This window comes from Lutra lutra, chromosome 10 (genome assembly GCF_902655055.1).
Source record: "Lutra lutra chromosome 10, mLutLut1.2, whole genome shotgun sequence".
In the NCBI taxonomy this organism is placed as follows: Eukaryota; Metazoa; Chordata; class Mammalia; order Carnivora; family Mustelidae; genus Lutra; species Lutra lutra.
In genome coordinates, this window is record NC_062287.1 from 55,401,088 (window position 1) to 55,413,785 (window position 12,698).

Sequence of the window (12,698 nt, forward strand, 5' to 3'; positions counted from 1 at the left end):
GTTGACGCGAGGTGGCCAGCGGAAGTGGCCGCGGGGCTTGCCGGGACTTATAGTAGTTAGAAGCTGCGTTCACCGGTTGCCGCCTACCCGGTCTGCCGCCGCGCCGCGGTTACCAAGGGGTACAGAAGGTTGTGGTAGGCGCCACCGTGGAGCTGCTCCGAGGTCCCCGGGAGTCTCGCAGGCGCGCCTCCCGCGTTGCCGGGACGCAGCCCCTGCAGACGCCTCGGAGGCGGAAGCGACGACGGAGGCAGGTGAGGCTGGAAACTTAGTTTGCGTGAGGGATTAGAGTATCCTTTGCCCTAGAAGAGTTTGCAAAGGGGCGACAAGAGCTCGTTCTTCATCCTTTTACAACACTTACCTGTTATTCTCTCCGGTGACTGTCAACTAAGATGTTAGTAGTGTTTTCGTGTTCTAGAGAACTCACATTTGCTGAGCGTCTACCTCTGGAAGCTGTGTACCGTGGGCGTTTATAGTCATCATTTCAGGTAGTCCCTTAACAGCCCAGTCAGATGAGGAAACTAAGAAACTTACCCAAGGCCGAACAGCATGTCTCGGGACCTCGTTTAGAAGCCAGGGGGTTTTAGCCCCCTGTTATGTTCCCTTTGCCACTCTGCTTTTAATCGTTTTAGAATGTAATAGTATTCTAGATTCTTATTAATTCATTTTTTCCACTTTTTTTTTTTTTTTTTTTTTTTGAGAGAGAGAGAGAGAACCCTGGGGAGCGGGGTGAGGGGAAGAGAAGAGGGAAAGGGAGCGAAATCTTTTTTTTTTTTTTTAAAGATTTTATTTATTTATTTGACAGAGATCACAAGTAGGCAGAGAGGCAGGCTCCCCGCTGCCCAGAGAGCCTGATATGGGGCCCGATTCCAGGACGCTGGGATCATGACCTGAGTTGAAGGCAGAGGCTTTAACCCACTGAGCCACCCAGGCGTCCCAAGGGAGAGAAATCTTAAGCAGGCTCCACACCCAGAGCAGAACCCGACTGGGGCTTCCCTCTCACGCGGGACTTGAACTCAGGGGGCGTGATCTCACCACCCTGAGATCATGACCTGAGCTAAAATCAAAAGTCAACTGCTCAACCAACTGAGCCACTCAGGCACCCCTTTTCCATAGCATTTATTGAGCACCAACCAACATTGCTCCGAAGTGTACTGAGGGATACTGGAAGATCAAAGCAGACCTGTTCATTACTCTTTTGGAACATCTACTCTAGTGACCTAGAGTTACCACGTAACGGGATTATATTATACTATGATTGTATTATACTATGATTTCTTACATTGCATCACTTGTTGGTTTGTTGGTTTTTTTAATCACCTCCTAAGTGTCAAAATGTTGAACAAATACTTATTGAGTGCTACTATATAGCAGTTGCTGTTCTGGTCACTGGGGATATATTCCTAAATAACGTAAAATATAGGCAAAATACGTCTTGGTGAAGCTACCATTCATGGGATAATAATTATCAGTAACTACTGTTAGTTGGGATTTCTTCACTTCTGTGAAGCAATCCAGTCAGATGCTCCTATAGCTTTTTGCTGTTTATCTTCTGTACTATCCTTCTCATTTTTCAAGACCCAGCTCTAATGTCACCTGCTCTGTGAAACCTTTCCTGATCCTTATTTTTTCCTTCTTTGCAGACAGACTGAAGAACTCCATAGCATTGTGTTTATGGTTCAGTTTAGTTCAGTAAACACTCATTGAACCTCTTCAATGGGCCACACCCTGTATTGAAGTGCTGGGGATAAAGATATAGGTAGGCCTGGCCTTTGAGGGGCTCACAGTCTGGGATTGGGGGTTTGAGGAGTGGGGAACAGACAGGTAAGCAGGCCATTGTACTACAGCGTGTGGTGGAGTGTTTCCATTAAGAGGTGGGCTGAGATGGTAGCACAAAAAAGGTCAACCTGAGGAGGGGAAGATATAGGAAAGCTGTCTGTATAAGCCAGGCAAAGAAGAGGGGCAGAATCCAAAGAAATGGAGCAGCACATATATGCAAATGAGCACCATTACTGTGTGTGTGTTGCAGCTGGGAGACGTTACAATTAGACTGAGATTAGCTGCTTCAAGTTTGAGATAGAGACCTGAGGTAGCTGACGCTAACTAGGCAGGCAGCCTCTGAGTCTGGAACTTGGACTTTCTCTTTTCCACCATCCAGGTAAAGTTCATATTTTCCTTAGGGTTACTTAGGTTACTTTCCTTAGGTTACTTTCTAGATAATGTAACATCAGGATTATGTGCCCTTCCTAGCCCATTAGTTGTATAGCCACACCTTCTCACCTGGTGTTCTTGGTAACTGGAAGTTACCAGTGGATTAGTTGTGTCCAGATCTGTATGCCCTTCCCAAGTCTGAGTCTGATTGAGCCTTATATATGTATAGCAAATATCTTTTCCCAGATTGTGTCTTATCTTTCAACTCTGTCTTTGCTGTTTTTATCATTGCATAGATTTATTTTGTATTAATGATTATATAAAATATCCTTCCTTCCTGATTTGTGATTTGTACATCTTATTTAAGCACTCTAGCCCCACCCCATCATCACAAAATTACCCCCTTGTTCTACCTTCCTCCCATCCGTGTTTCTGTCTCTCTCTCTACATTTCTAGTTATCTATTTCTGGGATCTTTAGTTTTGTGGGGTTTTTTTAGGCCCCAGCTGAGACAAATTTTAGAGGCAAGGGTCACAATAGGATGTAATAAGAAAGTTCAAGAGCTCTGAATGACAGGCTAAGAAGGAGTGTAATATCTGTTTTACAGGTGAAGAAACACAAAAAAAAGCAAGTCAAGGGGTCTTTCCCAAGGTCAAAGATCAAGTAAGTACTATGCAGATCAGAAGCAAGGTCCTCATAGTCTGTAAGTTATTTCTCCCAACAGCCACCATCTCTAACATTTCCCAGCCAGCAATTTACTCATTCATTCATTCACCTGTGTAGCAGATAGTTGTGGTTGGTCACAAGATAGGTTTCCTGAAAGACAGATTAACTGAGTGACTGTTGATCTTTCCCCATCCATCCATCCGTCTATTCATTCATCTTCTTTACACACTTTTAATGAATTCTAGGTTCAATGCTAGGCTCTGGAATTACATAGGTGAACAAGATATCATAGGACCTATGGCAGGTGAGAAGTTGACTAAGGGGAACAATTACCATAAAGTGATAAGCACTATACTAGGAGAAGTACAGGGTATCGTGGGAACACACCAGAAGGGCATTAACCCTTCTTGGGATGGTAACAGATTAGGAAATTCATAGTGCTCTGTGTTGAACCAAAGGAGATACCAACATCATTCATTTATTCCACGGATAATTGTGCATCTGTTATGTGCTAGGTGCTGTGTTAGGTATTGTGAATAAAGAAATGAACACCATAGCGCAGCATAGCGTAGCATAGGTGCTCTCTCTCCTTTAAAGGAGTTTAGAGTCTCGTTAGGGAGATCAGAAATATACCCTTGGGCCCTGGGAATACATCATATCCTTCATTTGGCTCACACTTAAGGGTTATTTTCTATGAGCATTCCAGAGGTGGGAGAGAGATGGTGAATTGGATGTGTTTCCAGACTTGGAGGTTCACAGACCCCTTCATGATTATTAGTAATCTTATGAAGTAGAAAGGACTCCAGCCATGAAAGAGAGAAGAAATACTCTGGTATTTAGCCAAAGTAGCAGTTATTTCCCTCTGGAAGTTTCAGTGAAAGCATTGAAGAGAGGGTGGCATCTGGATTTTTTTTTTTAATATTTTATTTATTTATTTGAGAGAGAGAGAGAGAGGGAGAGAGTGCAGCGGGGAGTGCAGCGGGGCGGGGGGGCAGGCAGAGGGAGAAGGAGAAGCAAACTCTTGAACCCAGGACTCCAGGATCATGACCTAAGTTAAAGGCAGACACTTAACTGACTGAGCCAACTGGGCACCTCCTGGCTGGATCTCTTTATTTTATTTATTTTTATTTATTTGACAGACAAAGATCACAAGTAGGCAGAGAGGCAGGCAGAGAGAGAGGAGGAAGCATGCTTCCTGTGAGCAGAGAGCCTGATGCGGGGCTCGATTCCAGGATCCTGGGATCATGACCTGAGCCGAAGGCAGAGGCTTTAACCCACTGAGACACCCAGGCACCCCTGGTTGGATCTTTTTAAAGAAAAATCTCAAATCCCTAAGAGCTAAAGTTTTAAGAAATTTAGATCTTTGATTTATTCCTAACAGCAGTAGCATTTGAACTGGAAAAAAAAAATTTTTTTTAAGAGAGGGAGAAGGTGGGGGGAGGGGCAGAAGGAGTCTTTTTTTTTTTTTTTTAAGATTTTATTTATTTATTTGACAGAGAGAGATCACAAGTAGGCAGAGAGGCAGGCAGAGAGAGAGGGGGAAGCAGGCTCCCCACTGAGTGGAGAGCCCAATGCGGGGCTCGATCCCAGGACCCTGAGATCATGACCTGAGCCGAAGGCAGAGGCTTTAACCCACTGAGCCACCCAGGTGCCCCGGGAAAAAGAGAATCTTAAGTAGGTTCCATGCCCACGTGGAGCCCAATGCGGGGCTCTGTCTCACAACCTGAGATCATGACCTGAGCCAAAATCAAAGAGTTGGATGCTTAACCAACTGATCTACCCAGGTGGCCCTGAACTGAATCTTAAAGCATGAAATTAACCAGGTGGTGATGGAGAAAACTATTTTAGGCAGGAACAAAGGCAGGGAAGACCAAATATGTTTGGAGACTAGAAAATGATTGTGTGCGACTGATGGGCAGGGCTGACTAGAGCTAGAAAAGTTACAACATGGGACTCCAAGGGCTTCAAGAGTAATCTCAGGTTTGCTCAGTGGGAATCTGATCAGAAGACTGTTGCAGTATTCTAGGTGGGAGATGGTAAAAGATTTAATGCAAACAGTGAGAGAGAAAATTACATTGGAATAGTTTTCCTGAGCAGGAATTTTCTTGACTCAGTGACCAGTTGATGAAATCCCATTTCACCTAGCATTACTTTTGTCAGACCTCTTTTTCTAAAACACAGCTGGGGTCATGGCTCTCACCAACTCAGATATAGTTCATGGCTCTCAGTTACCTACAAGGAGAAGACTGAGCTCCTAGCCTGGCACTGAAAGCCTTCAAGAGCAGGCACCATCCTTTATGTCCCAAGTTATTGTCCCAAACACAGATCATTCTCCTTCCTGGATCTGGTTGTTTCTTTACTGTGCCAGATGTGCCCCTACTATGCCCTTAGTCCTGTGGCCCTTTTAGTTTGGAATGCTTATCCTTTTCTCTATTAGCAAACTCAGTTCATCTCTCAAATTCTATTTATGCAGTTCTAATATTATTTTCACAATATCTTGCCTAAAACGTGAGCCCCCTCTTCCCTGAAGTCTGTTAAAACAATGAACATTTCTAGTGAGCACTTAATATGTACTAGGCACTAGCTTTCTAACTTGATCCTCTCATCTGTCTATTAAGGTAGGTGTTATTAATCCTGATTTGCAGGTGAGGAAACTGAGGTTCAGAGGGGTAGAGGAACATTACCAGTCATAGAGTGAGGAGAGACAGTCAAAATTCCAAATCAGGTCTATCTGGATCCAAAGGTATTCTGTATAGTGTTCCACTGAGTTAGGGTTGATTTGAACCAAAAAACCCAGGGCCTTGATCTCCCTCTTCATTCAAAGGGCCAGCCCATTTCTGAAACAGGGGAGGGCCTCCTTGGCCCCAGAGACAGGGTGGATGTAGGGTATGGTGGTACTGGTGGGCTCACAAGCCACATTGGGTGAGAGACCTATGTAGCCCCTTCTCAGTGCTTCTACTTCCTCACTTTCCTTGCTTGACTCTCAGGGAGATGGCCTCTTCAGGAATATACAAGCTGGATAATGGGAAGTCTTACCTGAACAACTGCTTTCCAGCCAAAAATCTCCTTCGGATGCCAGACGAAGGTCAGGTGACTTCTCAAATTGATACCTTTGCTTCACACTCTGCTCCTACATCCATTTTTTCCCTCTCCAGCCCATTTATTACTGGTCCCTGCACTACCCAACCCCATCCCTTCCCATCCATCTTCCCTCAGCAGTCTCAGGGAGCTTTCGAAAGTGCATGTTGAACCACAGCGTTCCATTCTGTTCTGTGACTTCTCATTGCTGACTTCTTTACGTGATATTTTGTGTCCACAGTCTGACTTCCATTTATCTTTTGCTACACCCCCATTCCTTTACATATGCCCTGTTCCATTATACTCTCTTTTCACATAGCTTGTTTTATTTGCCAGAATATTACAGCTATCACTCCAGTTATCCAAACTCTTTCCATCCCACAAAGCCCAGCTCTTTTTCCAATAAGCCCTATCTAGCTACTCCAGCCCTTAGTGACCATACTCTCTTGTGAGCTGTCTTCCTCTCTGTGTTTATTAGTTGTTGAAGAATCATATTCTGCCAGGCTCTCAAATAAAATGACTCTGCTAAGTAGTTTTTCAAACATTCATCTAGTTAAAAGCTCCCATGGGGCAGGGACTCCTCATAACTCTGAGCGGAGCCATACAGATAGAACACTGCTGAGAAGTATGAGTTCACTGGATTGGATTTGTTGATTTGAAAGGGTAGAATAAGAGGGAAGTACCTCTTGTTTACTCTAGGTGAAATGGCTTGCTGGTTACTCTGTATGTGGAATATTGAAAGAACTTTCTCCTCCATCCGTTCTCCCCACTTCTCTAGAGCAATTTCTTCTTTTTTTCATGTAGAGACCTCTGGCCACCTACCTGTTTTAAACCCTCCCATGGAGCTCTCAGTATGAACATGATTTCATCCCCACACACCAATACACATATACATGGACAACAGAGAAATAAATGCAGCCAGGTGCATCTGCATGTGTTAGTACAGATATGTGTATTTCCTAGTCCACTGAGAGCAATGACACCTCACTCACAAAGAGCATACTTGGGCCCTAGATCTCGGTTTCCGGATACGATTCTCCATTAAAAAGAGCCAGGACTTCTCAGAAAAAAAGTTGTTTCCAGGGCTGGGGCCAGAAAAATACAAATTGCACCTAGAATGTCGTATAGTGATAGGAAGTACAAAAGTGCTCAGAAAAATGGTGAGCGCATATCAGAAGTACATAAGGGCTAACCTGAAGGAGCTCCCAAAGGCCAAAGCTGGGACCTAAACAACAAAAAAATTAAAGTAGAATTGGTTGTAAACTATATAATAAATATCCATGAGCCCATACTGATACAAATAAATATTTGAATATATAAAAAAGTGTAGGCAAAGGAGCAACTCTTCCTACAGTAGAAATTCAGTTAATAAATGTAAAAGGAATGAAAGAAATAGAAAATCACTGCTAAAGCATCACAATAATAATTTTTACAGGTAAGAAGTTTCTATAGATGTTGTATCAGGATTCTCCAGCAAAATAAAACCAATAGGATATGTATTTATATCCTACTCATTCTGTTTCCATTGTCATATGTGTGTATTATCTGTTTTAAGGAATTGACCTATGAAATGATGGGGGCTGGCAAGACTGAAATCTGTAGGGCAAGCAGGCTAAAATCTCAGGAGAGAAGAGCTGATGCTGTGGTCTTAAAGCAAAATTTTTTCCTCCTTTGGGAAGCATAAGTTTTTGCTTTTAAGTTTTTTCAGCTGATTGTGTGAGGCCCATACACATAAGGGATAGTCTCCTTTACCTAAAATCAACTGATTACAGATGTTAGCCACATCCATAAAATACCTGCACAGCAACACCTAGATTAGTATCTGAGTAACTCCTTACCACAGCCTAGCCAAGTTGACACCTAAAATTAACCATCATAGATGCTAGAATTAGTGTGTCAAAGTATGATGAAAATCAGATTGTTAGCGTAGTCTCAAGGTATCTTTATCAATTACAAAGAGAAAAATCATGACATCTCTGTAGGGAAAGTAGGCTGACACCACCTTAACCAAGTGATCAAAATTAGCATCACCAGTCATCAGACATATTGACATCACCTGCTGTCTGATTGGATGCACCGAGAAGGGCACCCCAGACTTTTGTGGTAGTTTTGGCAAAGCACAGAGCCTTATTCTAATTATGGGAAAGCATCAAACAAATTCAAATTGAGGGACTTTCAATAAAATAATTGACCAGTACTCTTCAAAAGTGCTAAGATCACACAAGAAAAAAAGACTGAAGAGCTGTCAGAGGTTGGGGGATTCTAAGAAGACATGATGACTAAAATGTGAGATTCCCTTGGAACAGAAAGGAGACATTAGTGAGAAAACTAGCAAAATTTAAAGAAGGGCTATGGATTAGTTACTGATATTATATCAGTGTTAACCTACTGCCTTCAATCATTATATTATGATTACATAAGATATTAATATTAGGAGAGGGAGGTAGGGGGATGAGGTAACTGGGTGATATACTATATGTTAATAAATAGAATTTAAATTTAACATTTTATAACAAAAATGTTAGCATTAGGGGAACTGGGTGAAAGCTGTACAGAAATTCAGTATTATTTTCATAACTTTTATGGAAGTCTTAACTTATCTCTAAATGAAAATTATGGGGGCAGGGGAGAGGATGTTCCCATGGATACTTTTTGTGCTGAAAGCCTCCCCCAATAAACCCAGTACTGTTCTGTGTACTACCCAACCCCATCCCTTCCCATCCATCTTCCCTCAGCAGCCTCACAGAGATTTCTTTCTTTTTTTTTTTAAAGATTTTATTTATTTATTTATTTGTCGGGGGGGGGGCACAAGCAGGGGGAGCAGCAGGCAGACGCAGAGAGAGAAGCAGGCTCCCTGCTGAGCAGGGAGCCCGATGCGGGACTCGATCCCAGGACCCTGGGATCATGACCTGAGCCGAAGGCAGCGGCTTAACCAACTGAGCCACCCAGGCGTCCCAAGATTTCTTTCTTTTTTAAAGATTTTTTTTATTCATTTGACAGAAAGAGATCACAAGCAGACAGAGAGGCAGACAGAGAGGGAGAATCAGGCTTCCCGCTGAGCAGAGAGCCCAACGTGGGGCTTGATCCCAGGACCCTGAGATCATGACCTGAGCCGAAAGCAGGGGCTTAACCCACTGAGCTACCCAGGCGCCCTCTCACGGAGTTTTCTAAAGGGCACATTGAACCACAGTGTTCCATTCTGTTCTGTGACTTCTCATTGCTGGCTTCTTTACGTGATATTCTGTGTCCACAGTCTGACCTCCCTTTATCCTTTGCTATACCCCCGTTCTTTTACGTATGCCATATTCCATAGTACTCTCTTTTCATATAGCTTGTTTTATTTGCCAGAATATTCAAGCCATCATTCCAGTTATTCAAACTCTTTCCATCACACAAAGCCCAGCTCTTTTCCTTTCCTTGTTCTGGTCCTCTAGACTTTTTCTGATCTGACTCTGCTGACCTCCCCAGGCTCATCTCTTTTGTCTCTTATTCATCTCTGGACACAGTCTGGGCCTTCCTTGCTCACTTTGTTGGGAGTTTGGGCACGAACTCACACTGGAATCTCTAGGAGTCAGAGCTTTTGGAATGGAACAAAGTTCCATGACCCAATTGGGGGCAACCCTGGAAAGTGGAATCCTGGCCACTCAGCCCCAGAGTGGGAATGGGAAATAACTCATGGCAGACATAGGGATAGGAGTTGCATTCAGGAGTCAGGATTGGCAGCTGTGGTCAGGTGAGCCAGGGCAAGCCCCCAAAGCAGAAGGCTGTGAGGGCAAGGAGCCAGTGATCAGAAGCACTGAGCTGGTTCCCGCAACTCTGTGCTGGTCTGTATTTTTCTGATCTTTTATGCTTCCGGATACTTTTGGGGCCCTTCCTCTGCCCAGGCTGCCTATTTTCTCCATCTCCATCTAGTCGATCTTAAACTTAGTGATCTAGCTCATGACCTGGGCTGGTAGCTCCCCTTTCTGTGCTTTCATAGCACCTCTTCTACTAGACTTCTTTGAGTCAGGGCCTCCATCTTAATTCATCTCCACAACCCTAGTTCCTAGCACAATGTAGATGCTTAGAAAAGCTCTGTTTGGGCGATTGTGGGTAGGGGCTGTGGCTCAGCATTCATTCAGCTGTTCATTCAGTCATGCTTACAATATGGTAAGCTCTGTGAATATTCTTGGGAATACTGAGCTGGATCAGTCAGACAAAATCTGTCTGGGGGACAAGGCAGACAATAAACAAGTGAACAACAACAACAACAACAACAACAAAAAAAACAATTACAGATTGCAATGAATGCCTTGGAGTAAATAAACTGATGTAAGAGCAAACAGATTCTAGAATGTTGTCATGATTTTTGTTAGGTGAGCTTACTAGTAAACCTCCTATTCTTTTTTGCTTACATAAATTTTCAAGTTCTTTCTACAGTGAACATTATTGGATTTTTTTTAAAAAGTTTCAACTGTCCTATCATTTTCTTATTGAGCTCCTAATATAATCTTTATGCTATAGTGATGGGATCCAGGGTAAGGTTTCTCAAGATGGAGCCCATTGAGTTGATGCCACTCATTTAGTTTTACCCAAGAGATGACAAATGGGAGAGTAACAAGCTGGCATAGCAAAGAATAATCAGTTCTGCTTAGGAGAGTCAGAAAAGGCTTTGCAGAATAGGAAATACTTGGTCAGGGGTCTTGAAGGAAAATTAACATTTGGAGACAAAAGCGTGGAGGAGGGAACTGGGCAAGTCATTCCACCTCTTTGAGTCTTAGCCTTTTCATCTGTAAAATGGGGACAGTAACATTTCCTTCATTGGGGTTTGGGACCAGTTAAATGAGATAGCTATGCAGACATCCCCATCCCCAGCTACCATCACCACTCCCAGCAGCAGCAACAGCAGAACAGTATCTGGTGCGTATCAGGTCCTGAGGAGCTAGTTTTGGTTTTGGTATTATAGGTAAATATTCTGTAAGCACACTAGTTGTAGCTTTAGAGGAGTTTGCTCCTCCTCACTGTTCTGATCTTCTCAACAGGCCGAGGACACTGGTTAGTGGCTCGGAAATGTAACCTCAAGAAGAAGCCCAAGAGTGTGCTTGAGGCACCCGCTGAAGTTCAGGAAAGCCAGAAGAAATTTTCTTCTGAGGTCCGGGGAAAGAAAGGGTTTCAACAGGAAAACCAAGCAGACATTCTTGGACATGTGCTGGACCGGGCTTTTCTGGTGAGAGTAAATGTATCCTGGAATGACTGGCAGCATCAGCTGATGACTGTCTTGGTGGGAGACAAGGACTTGCTCTGTTCCACTCTGGTACCATGACCCCCAACCCACCCCAAACTATTAGAGTGATCTTGACTAAATGAGCACAGTCAAATTGATGAAGGGACCCAAAGCTTTCTTTACATTCTTTACATGTTTAGCTTTCTTTACATCCACCTTGTGAGATAGGTATTATTGTTGCTGTTATGTTGTGCCATTGTGAAGACGGGAGAACTGAGGCCCCAAAGAGGTAATTTGCCTTGGCCATGGTCTCACAGCTAATAATTAGAACTTTGTCTATTCAGGATTAGAACTACTCAGGATGAGAGCTCTGGTCTACTAACTCCAAAGCCTGTGCCTTTTAGTATATTAGGTAAAAAAACTTTCGATTAAGTTGAAGAGGCAAAAGAGTAGGTCCAGGGAACAGTAAAGTGAAAATTCCATTCCTGCACCTGGTAGGGGTAGAGATTCCTGTTCTCTGGGGAGACTTTTCCAGGAACGGGGGAACTGGAGAGAGTCCACACTCCATAACTTTTGTCCTTTGGTTTTAGTATCTGGCTGAAGTCTGGGGGAGCCAATCAGATAGTACCCACTGTCTGGGGCAGGCTTTATGAAGAAGACGGGCGTGTCTGTATTGGAGACCAGCCAGATAATTTCACATCTGCTCTTTGCAATGCCTCAGTGGCTTGGCAAAGAGAGACATATTTTGTAAACCAATATTAATGTCCAGACCAGTTCTCATAGCTCCCTATGACATACTCTCTGGCATCCTGCTTTCTTCCCAGATTCTGCTTATGGTTTCCAAGAGGTCACTTTCTACACAGGTCAGATGTTGAAAGAGAGCTTTGAGAAGACAGCTTTGAGGTTGCAACTCACCTCAAGTGGGTAGTGTAAGCTTTTTGTAGAGTCCCATGGTGTGTCCTTTGTTGTAATGTCCGCTTCTCACTGGGGATGCAGAGGACTGAAAGAGCAGTATTGAGGAAGGGCAGAAGACACGTACCATAGTAGTCTTCTTTTCCGTTTTGTTTTCTACAACATATACATTCCCACTTTAACGGAGATGGCTATTTACCCATGCTACGGCTTTGTATAGCAGAAGCAACAATGTTGTTTCTTACAGTAATGGGATACCTACTTACCTGCTGGATAGTCCCACTTGAATGTTTCATTGGCACCTCCTATTGAACTACTGCACCAACCCCCTTACTCCAAATCCCAAGACATACCTCTTTTCTAGTGTTTATTATACTGCCTCAGTGATGGTGCTATATCCAGTCACCAAGCCAGTAATCTGGGGTTATCCTTAACCCTTGCCTCTCCCTCACCACCCCACTACCACCACTAGTAAGTCTGACGCTTTTATTAAATAGTTGTCAAATCTTTATTCTTCTCATCTCAACTGCCTCTATCCTAATCTGGACCACCATCACCTTATAGTAGAGTAATTCAATAACTTCCTGACTAGTCTGAACCAATTGGGATGCTTTTATTTCGTATAAAAAGAAGCCAGAGGCATTGTTATTCCAGGCTAGGTTAATTTACTGCTAAAGGCCCTAATGTGCTTA

General features: G+C 43.4%; 1 protein-coding gene across 23 annotated transcripts in view; it reads left to right on the top strand.

The window, feature by feature from the left end:
- The first annotated feature begins 25 nt into the window (after positions 1-25).
- XRRA1 (X-ray radiation resistance associated 1) overlaps positions 26-12,698 on the top strand; it is a 64,445-nt gene continuing 51,772 nt past the window's right edge. For 4 of the 23 annotated variants that reach the window (XM_047690965.1, XM_047690969.1, XM_047690970.1 and 1 more), the window contains exons 1-4: positions 27-251; positions 2,755-2,810; positions 5,801-5,898; positions 10,913-11,097. In XM_047690965.1, coding sequence (XP_047546921.1) covers positions 5,805-5,898; positions 10,913-11,097 — 279 coding nt within the window. In that variant the 5' untranslated portion in view covers positions 27-251; positions 2,755-2,810; positions 5,801-5,804. Of the gene's footprint in view, positions 252-1,640; positions 1,757-2,754; positions 2,811-5,800; positions 5,899-10,912; positions 11,098-12,698 lie in introns of those variants that run through there. The other 19 variants (XM_047690967.1, XM_047690973.1, XM_047690971.1 and 16 more) reach the window with 14 other exon arrangements.